This window comes from Bubalus kerabau, chromosome 19 (assembly GCF_029407905.1).
Source record: "Bubalus kerabau isolate K-KA32 ecotype Philippines breed swamp buffalo chromosome 19, PCC_UOA_SB_1v2, whole genome shotgun sequence".
Taxonomy (NCBI): domain Eukaryota; kingdom Metazoa; phylum Chordata; class Mammalia; order Artiodactyla; family Bovidae; genus Bubalus; species Bubalus kerabau.
The window spans coordinates 30,189,967-30,205,359 of NC_073642.1; the positions used below are offsets into that span (position 1 = coordinate 30,189,967).

The following is a 15,393-nucleotide window of genomic DNA, read 5'->3' on the forward strand; positions in this document are numbered from 1 at the left end:
AGCTCTCATGGGCTGGTACAGTTGTCCCAGATTTACCCCTCAATATTTCACAGTTATCCTCCTCACTGTTTTCCATTTTGCTTCCCTGTTAGTCACTGATGTGTAGCTATTATTTCATCTTCCTTACTCAACTCTAGCTCCAAGTCTGTCAGCAGAATCTATTTTTAAGCCAATAATCAACTAGAAGTAACAGGCAGCCCTTGTGTCTTCCTGCTATATTTAGATCTTATTTTTCATTTTTTATTATCCGTGCTCTGGCTACACCCTCCAGCAGACTGCTGACAGAAGAGATATCTGCTATCTTTGCCTTCTGTTTGACTTGGACGTGGATCTAACTTCTCAACTGCAAGTTTATGTTTGCTGCAGTTTTCCTGTGGATTGTGTTTATCCAATCATTAAAGTTTCCTTTTAGTCTTGCCTTATAATGTGTTCCATGAAGAATCAGAGCTGAATTTAATATTGTTTTTCTGACTCTGTTAATTTGTTTCTTTTTTTTCAACATGGATACAAACTAACATGAACTGTTACTAAACCGACCAAATTAATCCATCCTTGCCTACCTGGGATAAAAATTATGTGGTATTTTTCATTCAGCATGCTGCTGGAATTCATCAGGGTATCTGCATTCTTATTTACATGTAAGATCTGTCAGCTGTTCCCTTCTGTTGAGATGTCTTCACCATGCTACCTAATATGTGTTAGCTTTATAAATTTTCCACTTTTTAATCCATGTTCCAGAATAATTTATTCAACATATATTTATCTATTCCTTGATACTATGTAAAAACGTACCCTTTAAAATGTAAATATTTCCCAAACTTTTCCACTTTTATGTATTTTAAGTCTATTCTGATTTTATACCTCGTAGGCATATTTAGTAATTTTTATTTCCCTACAAAATCACCTGCTACCATCAGGTGTTCAATTTATGTATATGTTCTTTCATTCATTCACTTTTCAGATGTTTTCAAAGAACTAGATTTTCATTTAGAATTTCTGTTTTTATAAATGTGTATGTTTTTGTTTTAGCCTTGGAAAGATATCAGATTTAGCAGTATTCTTATTCAACAAATAAAAACTAAAGACAAAGGACAAGAAAAGAAACAAAATGAGTATCTTTTGTATTTCTCAAGTTTACTGAGAAAACAGTGTGATCCTGAACTGCTAAATCTGCTGTCTTTCTGTGGCATTTTACAGATATACCTTCTTCGATGGCTTTATTTTCATTATGTTCAATAATTTTGATTAAAATCTATCTTATGAACATGTTATAAAGTTGGTTTTTGTTTGTTTGCTTTCAACCAATTAAGAGAGTCTATTTTGTTTTGGGAATTGTTATGGGACTTAAACCTACTTGCATGTTTCTAATTAGAGATTGTCTTACTTTCTGTTATTCTGTAAGCTCTTTTTACTATTGATATTGCTTATTTTTCTATTCAGGCATTAGGTGCACTGACAATTTTTTATTCCTTATTTTGTGTCTAGTGGTTTGGAAGCTATTACCACTTCTTTTCCTGTTAGCTACTCAGATATTTAACACACTGATTCACTTGTACTATTTAAAGTGCTGTGCCTTTGTGCATCTAACTAAGGTATGCGTATCATTCAGGGACCAGAGAAGCCCCACAGCAAACTTCTACTGTTACTGCTCTGTGTCTCCATCTCTTACCAACCATATCTCTTGCTATTATTCATATTTAAAATATTATCAAATATTTAAACTTAACTATGACTTTCAGAGGTTCTTTGTTAACAATTTCAGACTGTACTCCAGTCAGTATTTGAACCAAGATTTTCTCTCCCATTTCTTCCCCAGCTCAGCAAGTTGGAGATTGACTGCTGACCATGAAGCCAGCACCATAGGCCTCCCTCTGTCTCCAGCTGCACCTGAGGAGTTTTGTTCCCAGAATTTCCCAACCCTTCCCAGCTACCTGGGGGAGGCAACGAAATTTTACTTGGTTTATTCTTATATTGCTGAAATATATCCTTGAGTAATGCTTTCAGACAGAACTGAAATGACTTGAGTCTTTACAAACTTGAAAATTTCTTGTTTTTTTTTTTTTTTTTTTGTCTGCTGTGGTGAACTCCTGTAGTATATTTTTCATCTTATTTATGACTTCTCTTTGGTTGTTGTTGTTCAGTCACTAAGTCATGTTGGATGCTTTGCAACCCCACAGATTGCAGCATGCCAGGTTTCCCTGTCCTTCACTACATCCCAGAGTTTGCTCAAACTCATGTCCATTTAATCAGCGATGGCATACAACCATCTAAACCTCTGTTTCCCCCTTCTCCTCCTGCCTGCAGACTTTCCCAGCATCAAAGTCTTTCCCAATGAGTCAGCTCTCCGAATCAGGTGGTCAAAGTATCAGGGCTTCAGCTTTAGCATCAGTCCTTTGAATGAAGAGTCAGAGTTGATTTCCTTTAGGATCAACTGGTTTGATGTCCTTGCAGTCCAAGGGACTCTCAAGAGTCTTCTCCAGCACCACAATTTGAAAGCATCAATTCTTCAGTGCTCAGCCTTCTTTATGGTCCAGCTCTCACATCCATACATGACTATTGGAAAAACCGTAGCTTTGACTATATAGACTCTGTCAGCAAAGTAGTATCTTTGCTTTTTAATATGCTGTCTAGGTCTGTCATAGCTTTCTTTCCAAAGAGCAAATGTCTTTTAATATCATGGCTGCAGTAACCATCCACAGTGATTTTGGAGCCCAAGAAAAGAATCTGTTACTGTTTCCACTTTTTCCCTATTTATTTGTCATGAAGTGATAGGGCCAGATACCATGATCTAAGTTTTTTGATTGCTGAGTTTTAAGCCAGCTTTTTTACTCTCCTCTTTCACCTTTATCAATATTCTCTTTAGTTCCTCTTCACTTTCTGCCATTAGGGTGTAATCATCTGCATATCTGAGGTTATTGATAGTTTTACTAGAAATCTTGATTCCAGTTTGTGATTCAACCAGCCGGCACTGTGCATGATGTACAACGCACATAACTTAAATGAGCAGGGTGACAATATACAGCTGTGACGTACTCCTTTCCCAATTCGGAACCAGCCCATTGTTCCATGTCACTGTTATCTTCAATAAAAGACTATAAATCATGCTAAAAGATAACTGGAGCAGTTTAAATAGGATACTCCTTCATAACAGATTGGTATGGAATGTGAAGGAGAAAAGAGAATGATAAACTCTATGGGTTATGACCCATAAGCCACACTGCTGCCCCAAACAAGCCAGAATTACTGGTGCTGGGACTGAATCTCTCCATCTAGAGCTGTGAGTGCCAAGCATTAAGGCCTCCAGCAATCCCCTACTAAACCAGGGCCATGGCCCCCAATACTGCATCCACTCACTCTAATTTGCTGCCTTCTATGTGCTTTTTGCCACATTCACTTTTGGTAAAAACAAACAAACAAGCAAACAAACAAACAAACATATGAATAGAACATAGTCCCTTTGACAAAGCTCACTGGCTAGAGACGAGAAACCTGAGTGTTAAACTGTATTTGCCATGTGACATGATGCTGAGAAACACTAAGTTCTCTGAGGTCCACTGCATCCCAGAGGCAGAGACAGCACAGGGTGTCAAGGGCAGAGTCCTGGAGGAGAAGTCCGGCTGGATGGATCTGAATGACTTACTGTACTTCATCCTGGCCTAATATCCTGTTCATTACCCTCTTCCTTGAATTTAAAGCAATGCATTGGGGGTCCTGCAATATTTGTTCCCTCCCAAGATCGTCACTCACTGTCTGCTCTAAGAGCCCCTAGCCATGGCCTCATCTAGAGCTTCTGAGTGAGATGTCCTGTCCTGTCAGCTTCCAAGCCTTCATCCAACTGTTGTCTCCTTGTAGCCACTTGTCCTGGGAGGACCACATACATTATTACCTAAGCTGGGCCACTCTTAAAAGTGAAAGGGATACAGTTAATAGCTGTGCCAGGACTGCCCCCAACAGATGGCTCCTATCTGGCCCCTTCCCAGAAACAACCTCTCCCCCCTCCCACTAGATGACGATCTCTCTCCTCCAGAGCTTTCTAGATGCCAGACCCCTGACTCACATTATCTTTTCTATAAGATGATCTTTTCTATAAGATGAGCCCTTGTCTTAGACCCATGATGAGGTCATCAAGTGTTGCAAAAGTCAAAGGTTTGGGAGTCTGTCCTGTGTTTCACACACACCAACACCTTGGTTCTGTGTTTCAGAAACAGTTTCTTTAATTGTGAGGGAGGAAGAGTAACTCCACAAGACTTCACTGCAGTCAGAATTCAGATCAGGTGAGCCCACCAGGATACAGCCATGTGTGACTGACTACAAAAGCCTCAAGGACAGTGAAGGTGTGTCCTGAGACGATTCCCCTGAGCAGAACTGACAGCATCAGCTACACACCCGCCTGGAGGCCCTGCCCCCCAGCCTGGTTCCTCCAGATTTCAAGGCATGCCGTGGACACACTCAGCTTGACCTTGCCCCTGTACAGCTGAGGTCCTGAGGGCTTCAGAAGAACCCAGCACCCGCTCCTACCAAGTCTTGTCCTTGTCAATCACAACTTCCTCTGCTCTCCTTCCTCTGTGTGGGCAGACAGTGAGCATAGCCTGGGTGTGTGTGTGGGTTTGTGTGTGTGTTAAACTGCTTAGTCATGTCCAACTCTTGTTACCCCATGGACTGTAGCTGTAGCCTGAGTAGGCAGTGGAAATCCTGTAGGAACCCCCATAGCAGGCTGGGGAGAGGGCACAGTGAGAGCTGACCTTGCCCCCTCCACTCCTGCAGGAGGCTTTGGAGGATGACCAAACTCCCCATTGAATTCCTGTCTCACCTATTTACTACACAGACCCTTACAGCCAAGTTGGCTCCGTGTCTGATGCCAGGAAGATCAATAAACTCATCTGCCAAAGCCAGTCTCTTGGGCTGGATGGATCTCACAGCCCTCAGGGTGCAGGGAGCAGAGGGCTTCCTGAGGTAGCCTGGCACCACGGGTAGGAAGACAGTATTAAAGGGCCACCCTGGATGCAAAGCCGTCCCTAGAAAACTCTGCTGGCTGCAGTGCCTGGCTCTCTGAAATTCTGTTCCAGCTCTCACCCAGCAGCTTGCATTCTGTCATTCCAAGCTGGCCAGCAAGGGATTTGTTCAAGGAAAAGTCGGTTGTCGATGATGAGGCAAGATCATCAAGAAGTGATGGTCTGAAAATCCCTCAGTGGCTCTGAAACTGGGAGAAGCCAGACTCACTCCTTCCAGAAAGAAAGAGAGGCTGAGACAGAATGGCCAGAGAAGGTCTGAAAATGCAGTCTATTCTGAGGGAGGGAGAGAGGAGTGACTTCAATTTGTCTAACTTGTGGAAAAATAAAACACAAGAGCTCTAAAAGCACAACTAGAGGCAAGTACTCTGGAGTCAGGCATGTCCTGCTGGGGGATCTCAGGGAAGTGGCTGAACTTCTTTGTGCACTGGTTTCCTGCACTTGGGCCTCCCTGGTGGCTCAGATGGTAAAAAAAAAAATATGCCTGTGACATGGGAGACCTGGGTTCGATCCCTGGGTTGGGAAGATCCTGTAGAGGAGGGCATGGCAATCCACTCCAGTAATCTTGCCTGGAGAATCCTCATGGACATAGGAGCCTGGTGGGCTACAGTCCATGGGGTCACAAAGAGTCAGATACTACTGAGCAACTATGCACACACACATTCTTGCCCTGAGATGTGAATGCTAATGCAGACTTCGGAGCCATTCAGCCCTTTGCAGAAAGAGTGGAGCAAAGCAAGGGCACTAAAGATCTGCAAGTGCAGTCCATGCTGTGAGGAGAGGCTGGGCTCCAAATCAGGATGAGGCAGCCAGGTCTCTGGGCTCCCAGCAGCTGAGTGAGTATGCACATCCATGTGCCCTCCATCCCCTGATTTTACCAAGATACTGGAGGAACAAACACAGATAAAACACAACCACCGCCGTAAGCTGGGAGGGGTGTACAAGCAGAAAAGAAGCGATAATAACTTTCAAACAAGATAACCATGGGATGGAAATCAGTTGCTAGCAAGTCAGAGAAAGAATATGAATTCGAATTTTGACCGTTACTGAGAGCAAAAATGGAAATGCAATCCTACAGAGGCTCTCCTGTCTCATTCAAAGTAAAACCAAAGACCCAGTAGACTTGGGCAGCACCTGCTGTATCTCTGATCATCTCACCTGACTCATGCCCACCAATCTGGCCCCTTCTGTTCCAAGGACAGATCTAGATGACAAGTTCCTGCCTCAGGGTAATCCAAAAAAGATACATCTTGTAAAGATAAAATCATGACACACAAATATAAAATGAACATATTTGTGTCAAAGATGTTTTTTAAGTCATTAATTAATGAGGGAAACAGCAAGGCATGAAAATCCAATTCTGAGGAGCATCCAAAGGGCAGACATGGACACAGGCGACCAGGAAGGCCGATCCCATCTATTCACAGAGAAGTCAGTCCATCAGACAGAATCCATTTGCTTCTCAATGGACTGGAATCATTTCCATCACTCCCAGTCCGAGAACTTGCAAAGTTGAAAGGTGGTTCAAGGACCATGGCCTCCTGACCACTAGAGCATCTGATAACCTGGGAGGTGCAGGTGACCTCACACGGAGATGCCACAGATGCCCGCTTATCTTTGTCTCCTTCACCATTTTATTTATTTTATGATGGTAATGATGTTTTGCATTTCAAAGCCTTTCACCATCTTTCCTGACAAGCCTAGGCGCCTGTTCTTTCTGCCAAGAGCATTCGTCACCCTGATGCTCTGATTTTTTCCATGGCCTCCCTCTCCGGTCTCACAGCCCACATCTGGCTCCAGCATGTGTGAGGCTCCCTCCCCAATTCTTGCAGCCCCCAAAACTGAGTGCATGTTCTCCCCCCCCCCTCCCTTTCTCTAGAGTGCAGGGAGTTTTGCCCATCTTGATGGCTGCTGTATCCTGGGATCCTAGAACAGTATATGACAACAGCATGTAAGCCTTCATTAAATATTGGTTGAGCAAAGAGACAGATGAAAAACAAACATCAACAGCGGCAGTGGTGAGAAGGGGTAGGTCTGGATGGACACAGGTTGGCAGGTTCCACTCACTTTCTAAACACTGCTTTGCCCTCTTGCCACGTCACATTATTTACAAACAGCCTCCCTCCAGATTAGGTCAGATTTGATAATGGAGGTACTATCACAGCATTCCCCAAAGCCTCCTTCTCTAAGAACCCAAGCTGAAAAGTTACCTTTGTTCACCTGGAGATTCCTGTCCCCATCAAGAGACATGATGTCCTTTTAGTGATACCTCCACCCTGACCCCCACCCCCAGACCAGCCACAGCTGCACGATGGGCCTGGGAGCACCAACTCCAGAACCCCCTTCTGGAGCCAATGGCAGCGACAGCACTGAGTCTAAGATATTCACTCCCTAAGATCCCGTTCCACACATGGACCGTTATACCATGATGTGACCCAGGGGAGCAACTGCCACTCACAAGGATGCAGGTCCCTGCTCATCTCTATCACCTTTGCTACCTACCTGCCTCCTCCACTTTGCCTGAGTCCCAGGATGCTTCCCCATCACTCAATCACTGCTGCCCTCCCCCCAAGAGCCAGGATGGGATGTCCAAACAGGCCAAGGTGAAAACAACTGGAATTTCAGTGGCCAGCTCACCTGCACTGAGTTGACCATGCCGACAGCCATCCTGCACATGTCCGAGGCCCTGACAGCTGCCCAGGCAAGAACTGGCATGGCAGCCCTGTTCATGCATGGGACAGGCAAGCAGAATGACATTCCTGGATGCAGCTGTCAATCTATCACAGAAGGAAGTTGGCAGATAAGCATCCTGGACATCCCCACTGCCCATAGCAGTAGCTTTTTAAAGTATCCTGTATTGGTTTCCCTCCCTCCCCTGTCCCACTTAGTCTCTCAAATTATGTGTGCTCAAATCCTCGTCTTGGGCTGATGTCCAAGGGACCCTAAGACACTTAGGGAAGGGAATAAATTCTATGTCACTGGTGACTCATTGATCACAACTGCAAACCCTTGGGGGTCAGATCACACTGCACCCAGGTGTATCCTTTGTGTACCACCCTCCCCTCCCTCCAGGCTCTGCCATCAGCCACAGAGTCAGGGGGATATGTGAGAGAAAGAGGGCTGGGGCCAGAGGCCCACCCTCCCCTCCCTCCAGGCTCTGCCATCAGCCACAGGGTCAGGGGGATATGTGAGAGAAAGAGGGCTGGGGCCAGAGGCCTGCAGCCTCAGAGCCAGGCAGGAGCCTGCACGGCCTATAAAAAGAAGATGGTTGACACCACACGCAGTTCTAAAAATACAGAGTCAACAAAAACATCAGCAAATTACATTTATCAATGAAGATTCCATTACTGTCACAGGATTTTCTGATGAAACAGCTCAAGAACTGAGAAGTCTAGAGAGACTGAGGCAGCCACCCAGGGTTGCACAATGTAGGGGTGGCTGAGATGTTGCTGGGGTTCAGACCTTTCTCTGCAAACAACGCTGATACCAGTTAGGCCTTTCATTCCACCCAAAAGGCATTGGAGCTTTTCCTAGGTCATGACTCAATCTGAGGGAAGCCATTCGCCACACCATGAGGACATTCAACTAATAGAGAGGCCCATGTGTATAAGAATTAAGGCTCCTAAGGGCCAACATCAACTTGCCAGCCATCTGGGTGAGTCATCTGGTTGGATACCCCAGTCAGCCTCCCTGTTGACTGCAGCCCCAGCCAATATTGGGCTGAAACTTCATGAGACCTGGAGCCAGACCACCTACTGGACCCCTCCCCAAATCCTTGAGCCACAGCAACTGGGAGAGGTTACAAAAATTCTTCTTATTTTAAATTTTGGAGTGATTTGTCCTACAAAGACAGGAACTACAGCAAATACCATTTGTCCCAATTAGGATTGGTTGGGATTCCTTTACCTGATGACTGGTATTTTTTATAATTTCTGGAAAATTCCAAGCCATTATTTCTTTAAACATTGCTTTTCCCTCATTTTCTCTATTATTTCTATCTTAGACTCCAGTTAAACACTTTAAGAACATCTCAGTCTATTCTGCAAGTCACAGCATTTCTCTTATTTTTCATCTTTGTGCATCTCTTTTCTACGCTCTGTATCGACAGCTTATCGTGTCTTTCAGTTTACTGTGAACCATCTGCCATTTAACCTATTACACTTTTTAAACTGATACACAATTTACAAGCAGCAAACACAGGTTTTTGGTGTGTGGCTTTCACTGAATTTTGATGCAGATTATATTCATGTAACTATAACCACCATAAAGTCAAGATACAGACACTCCCATTATCTCAGAAAGTTCCCTCATGCCCCTTTCTTCTGTCCCTCCCAGAGGTAACCATTTTATTGATTTGTATCCCCTATTCTAGAACATGAATAAATGTAATCACACAGAAGATTAAAAGCCAAAAAGGAGGGAGGAAAATGGGAACAAGCCATCCAGAATCGCTACTCACTTTGAGTAAGGTTGTGTTCAGACAAATCCTTGAACTGCAGGCTTAAACTAAAGCAGAATGAAGCAAACAAGAAACCACTGGATTCATCATCTAGCAGGGATGCTGCTATCAGCCCCTGTCCTCCCCTCACAGCCACCCAGCCAGCCGGTGGGCAATAAACTTGTTCACCCTCCATCAGGAGAATACAGCAGCCCCTCCCAGAAATGATGCAGAGACCCTATTATGCAGTGACCCAGCCTCTTCAAAGCACAGAAAATGGATTCTATCTCAAAAACCACGTGGGGCTCACACCTGGACTACAAAATTGAGCTGGAATAGAAGGAGAAATGTTACATACATGTTGGTGATGTTTCCCCTGACGTGAATCAATGCTCCCCTCCAAACCACGGCTCACACAGAAGGGCGGCACGTCCCCTCCTTCAGGAAATGCCCCCACCCTCGCCACACATCTGTAATGAAACATCGCATGGGCTCACTGAGGAAATACATCAGTTTGAGAATCTTATACTTCAGTTTGAGATCTTTTGCTGGTGGAAAGTACCAAACTCAACATCTCTCAAAATCTCCCATAACAGAATATCAGAAAGTCAGGATCTCACTAAACTCAGGCCTGTTTTTGCTACTTCCCGTGTTCATTTCTAGACTCAGATGCCTAGGCTCATATCTCCCAGGCTGCCAATGTGACTTTCCTCCTCCTCTTTCTTCCCTTGTTGGCTTTAGCAGCACCAGCATCACACAGGTCGTCCCCTAGGCTCCCCCGCCTCATGCCTGTACCCCACCCTCTTTCCATCTTGTCTGGACACACACAGTTGTGAGGTGCTTTCCAGGAGCCCATGAAGGGGGGGCAGCACCTGCAGGCAGTGGGGCACAGGAACCTCTTTCTAGGAGAGCATGTGACAGAGAGAGGTGTCTGGAGTCAAAGGGGAGTTCAGTTGAGGTCTGGGGGTGAGAGAAGGTGAGAGCCCCACACTGAGGGGGGCAAGGATAAATGATGGGAGTTGGGGGACATCCCTGAGCTGACCAACCGCAGGTGAAAGGGGAGGCAGTGAAGTTTGGGGTAGTGGTGTCCACACATACCTGGGGCAGGAGGATTGGCAGCAGAGAGAGCCCCCGGAGGCAGGGGTAACAGGGTCATCCTGCCTCTCCCTGTCCACCTGGCCCCACAGGCGCCCTGAACTGAGTGCTCCTTCATTATTACGCATGCCTGCTTTGGTCCTTCCACTCCTCCCAGTCTTCACTCTGACCTTCCTGTGTTGTCACTGTCCCCACTCAGTCTGAACAGCTGGTCTCTCCAAGGCAACCTCCCTGCCTCCCTCCCTGGTGCCCTGGAGAAGGGGACTGATTTCTCCTCCCTTCTCTGGACCCCTCCCTACTTTGCCCAACAGGACCAGGTGAAGGGCTGGTCTGAATTCCTACTCTGGGTCCCTAAGGGCCAGGCAGCCCCCACTTCATGCCTCTCCAAAACTCACCAGGCCACATGGAAAAGGCTCAGGAGGGGAAGAGGCACTGGAGGTGGTGCAGCTACAGCCCCATCACCATCACCATCAGCTCCGGGGGTGTAACCCCACACAGAAGCTCATCTGAGCCCCAGCCACTGCCTGTTGCCAACATCTCATAGAACAGACAAGCAGCCATGCAGGCCCAGCCAGCTCCCATGGTGAGAAATAAAAGGCATAGTGTTTTTTTTCCTTAAGCCATTAAATTCAGGGTCACTTAAGCAGTGAAAGATAACTGATGCTCTGTCTCCAGCTGGCTTTGGTAACTTTTTAACCTTCCTTCCCCACACTGTGCTAATGTGGACATGCCAGCCACGTAGTCAACAGTTACTTTAGGTAAAAAGTCCCACATCTCACTTCTCAGAAGAAAATTAATGCAGAAAAGGAGGCAGTCTCTACAGACAGTGTGCTGCAGGCTGCTGCAGGCAGCCAACAGGTATATGGAAAGGAGAAGAAGAGGGGAGATGGTTATATGGAGCTTCAAGGGAAACACAAGAGGAAGAAGGAGATGGATTATTCCTGGGGGCGTGGCCCCTGGTGGCATCTGTCAGAAAGAGATGGCTGCATCTTTGTTCCTTGAAATTCAAGTATGTATAGAATACTTGGGAACTCGTCATTAGTTAGAATGTCAGAAACGCCAAACATTTACTGGGGTTTAAGATCTTACAAGTAAATCATAAGAACCATCACTTAAAGCTTCATTGTTAAAAATTCTATCATACTTATTTTTGATTTCAGTTGAAAAAACTGCGTTGGGAACAGTGAAAAACATTATTGGCATTTCTTTTTAAAATGTCAAACCATCTTACTTAAAGCTGAGATTCTCATCCCCGTGCCTTTGAGCACACAACTACCTTTACAGATTGTTCACTCTTTACTGAGTACCACACCAAGCGTGCTACATACATCCGCAGTTCATTCTTCCAGACTGTGAGGTTGGCACTTACCCTATTGGGCAAAGGAGGCATCTGAGACGTACAGACATAGCAAATATTATGGCTAAGATTTACACCCACTTAGTCCATCCAAACCCTTGTCCTTAACCAGTCAACGGCAATATTGCTGTTATAGACTGAACTGTCTCCCCATGAAAGTCATAGGCTGAACCCCTAATTAATTCACACGCTCAAGTATCTCCAAGTGAAACTGCAGTTGGAAGCGGAATCTTTAATGAGGTAAAACTAAGGTAAAATGAAGTCATCAGAGTGAACCCTAATCCAGCGTGACTAATGTTTTCACAAGCAAAGATGAGGACACAGACACACACACAAGGGGAGAGCATGTAAGGACACAGGAGAAGATGGCATCCACAAGCCCCGGAGAGAGACCCCGGGAGAAACCAAACCTGCAGACCTGAGACACCTGGGACCTCCAGCCTCCAAGAGAAAACAAATTCCTGTTCTTTAAGTCACCCAGTTAGTGGTTATTCTGTTCTGGCAGCTCTGGGCAACTAATATAGCCCTTAGAAAACAGAGGAGCCAAGGAAGAGGCATGGGAACGCACGTGCTTCTACTCAATAGGGGACTGCTTTCTCGGACCTGAGACACCTTACACAACTCAGCTGCTGGAACTAAGTCAAGGTACTGGAGAGGGGTGGCAAATCAGCAAAGGTAATCTCCTGGAGACAGGCCCAAGGATTCAAATGAAATGTGATACCAGGAAGAAAGACAGAGAACAGTGCACACGAGACATAAAATCACTCAGCCTTCTGGAAGCAGTCCTTGTAGGACAAACCCATCAGCTGGCCCTGAGGGATCACTGTGCCCACAGGGAGCAGCTGATGGCAGCACTGTTTTCGTGAGTCACAAAGGTGCTGGGATTCCTTTTTCCCAAGAGGGACCAGAGACAGCAGCCGTCACTAGGAAATAGCTTTCGTGCGTATTAAGACAGTTATCACATCCTGTATCTTATTGGAAAGAGAGGCTCTGGGTTCCCTTAGTTTACTATGTAGTTTAGCAAGAAATTTTAGTGCTTCAGGAAATTTAATCTGCCTGGATAGATACCCGCCGTGTGGAGCGGGCTTCCACTCCACAAATCAGATGGCCTTGGCTGACTGACAAATCCTTCCTTTCCTGACCTCAGGAGACGGACTATTAGAAGACGACGACTGTCCTCCCATCAGGTACAGGCTTCCGAGTGTGGCTAGAGATGAGTCTCCTGTGCTTAGCTGCCCCGCAGTGCTCTCAGTGCACAATGGCAGTGCATTAAATGAGGACCTGAGTCCAGACAGTGGACTCCAGCCATGTATCCTGTTGACCAGCAATTTCTCTTGCTGTGACTGTAACTGCTTATTCAGAGGCAAACTTATGACCATATGCAAAAATGTCTCAGTGCCAATATGTACACAAGTACCTACAAATCTGTAATGCACAGCCCTGTGGACACAGCCATTGAGGGCAGCATGTTCGATGCTGCAGGCCTGTGTGCTGGGACAGAATGCCAGACACGGGACAGAGCTGCTTCCCACAAAGCCTCATGGGAATCCATAATCCCAAATTATATAGATAACATACCCAGCATTTCTATAAAATATTCAAATATACTTGACTGTTAAAACACATCCAAGAATAAACTCATTTCTTTCCCTTTTGTCCACTGAGCTTACCTGTTGTAGAGGAGAATGTCTGGCTTCCAGATCTGGCCGTCTGGGAAACGAACCGTCTTCACGCCTGGATACTCGGATGCATTCCACTGTAAATAGTGATCTGTCCAAGTCTGACAAACACAGACGGCAGCATTATCAGCACTTTGCTTTCTTGCCTGCTAATATATATTTTGAGAGATTATTAGATAAGTTCAAAACCAAAAAGAGTTCCAGACACTCATTTACATAATTGAGTTGCTATCTGTAAAATATATGGAAACTGGGAATTAAATAATCCTTACTAAATGACCATGAATAGCATAAAAATTACATTTAAGATCCTGCTATCACCATGACCATAGTCAGAGGGTAGCCATTAAAGTTAATTCCAGTCCACTGCATGCCCCCAAGCCCTTCTCTCCTGTACCAGATGGATTTTTTCCCTAGCCAAATGAAAACTGTTTCGCTTTCAAAGTTTTGGAACACTTTGGACAAATAAATTCATTATTTCAGTTAGAATAAGAACTAGGTTGGAAAAATGTTGAAGATTTATTTCCATACAACTTCATGCAGCTGCAGGGGTACCTCTTAGAAATGTCTAAGGGCCTATGTCTGGATTTGAATTATTATTTCCAGGTAGGAATACTGCTTCTGACACCACAACTCAAAAATGCAAACATGGGCATTGGTACTAAAACACTGAGTCAGGACACGAGGGTCCAGAGTAAGACTCAGGAAATATTTATAAGCACGTGAACATGAGTGTGTCTCTCTGAAATTGCTTCTTGAGGGATCTTTGTAAGAGGAAGGTCCATTGCTGGAGTTCTCTGCCCCCAGACCAGGCACCCCAGAGCTACCTGCGGCCCACTGGCTTTGTAAAGAGTGCTCAGGTAGGCCCCCACCTGCACTGCTGGGCAACCAGCAGCACCCAGCGGGACTGCAAGGCTGCCAGGTTTGGACTTCCCAGCTCCTACAGGTGTGCATTATCAGAGCAGATGCCATAAAGGCCTCCATCCTGTATTTGGTCCCCCTGGAGCCACCTGCTCTGAGTGCAAACTTTCTCAGATTTAAAAAGGTATGTGATGCAACACCCCAAGCTGGCCCAGGGGCAATTCCTCATAATTAATCATTATTTCTGCAGCAAAATATGCATATTTATACTTAAATGCCTCGACTGAATATCAATTTGATTTTAGACCTGATCAGTTTGATGTAAAGTCATAAAAACAAAAACAAACAAACAAAAAACCCTGTCATGTTCAGAGCTGCTGAGATTTGAGAATTGCCGCCAAGGGGTTGTGGGTCTAGAGCTACTGAAACTGGCAATAGCAGTCAAAGGGCATGCCCTAGAGATGCCACCATCCTCTAGAAAGGGCAGACAAGCATCCCAGTTAGTCAGAGAAGAGGGAATATGCAGGTAAGTATCAGCATTTCTCTACTTTCAATACTTCGGCCACCTTATGCAAAGAACTGACTCATTGGAAAAGACCCTGATGCTGGGGAAGATTGAAGGCAGTAGGAGAAGGGGACATGAGCTGGTTGAATGACATCACCAACTCGATGGACATGAGTTTGAGCAAGCTCTGGGAGTTGGTGCTGGATAGGAAAGTCTGCTGTGCTGCAGTCCATGGGGTTGCAAAGAGTCAGACATGACTGAGCGACTGAACTGAACTAACTGATCAGCATTTCAGAGTCATGGACCATGAGGAGGAGGATATATTGATACTTAAATTGTTGAAGTATCCCTGGTAACTCAGTGGTAAAGAATCCACCTGCAATGCAGGAGATGTGGGTTTGACCCTTGGATTGGGAAGATCCCCTAGAGAAGGAAATGGTGACCCTTGC

The 15,393-nt window shown here is 45.4% G+C and overlaps 1 protein-coding gene across 4 annotated transcripts in view; it reads right to left on the reverse strand.

Moving 5' to 3' along the window:
- LOC129633733 (neuronal acetylcholine receptor subunit alpha-7) overlaps positions 1-15,393 on the reverse strand; it is a 148,829-nt gene that overhangs the window by 71,633 nt on the left and 61,803 nt on the right. For 3 of the 4 annotated variants that reach the window (XM_055555634.1, XM_055555637.1, XM_055555633.1), the window contains one exon: positions 13,570-13,727. In XM_055555634.1, coding sequence (XP_055411609.1) covers positions 13,570-13,727 — 158 coding nt within the window. The remainder of the gene's footprint in view (positions 1-13,569; positions 13,728-15,393) is intronic. The other variant, XM_055555636.1, reaches the window with a different exon arrangement.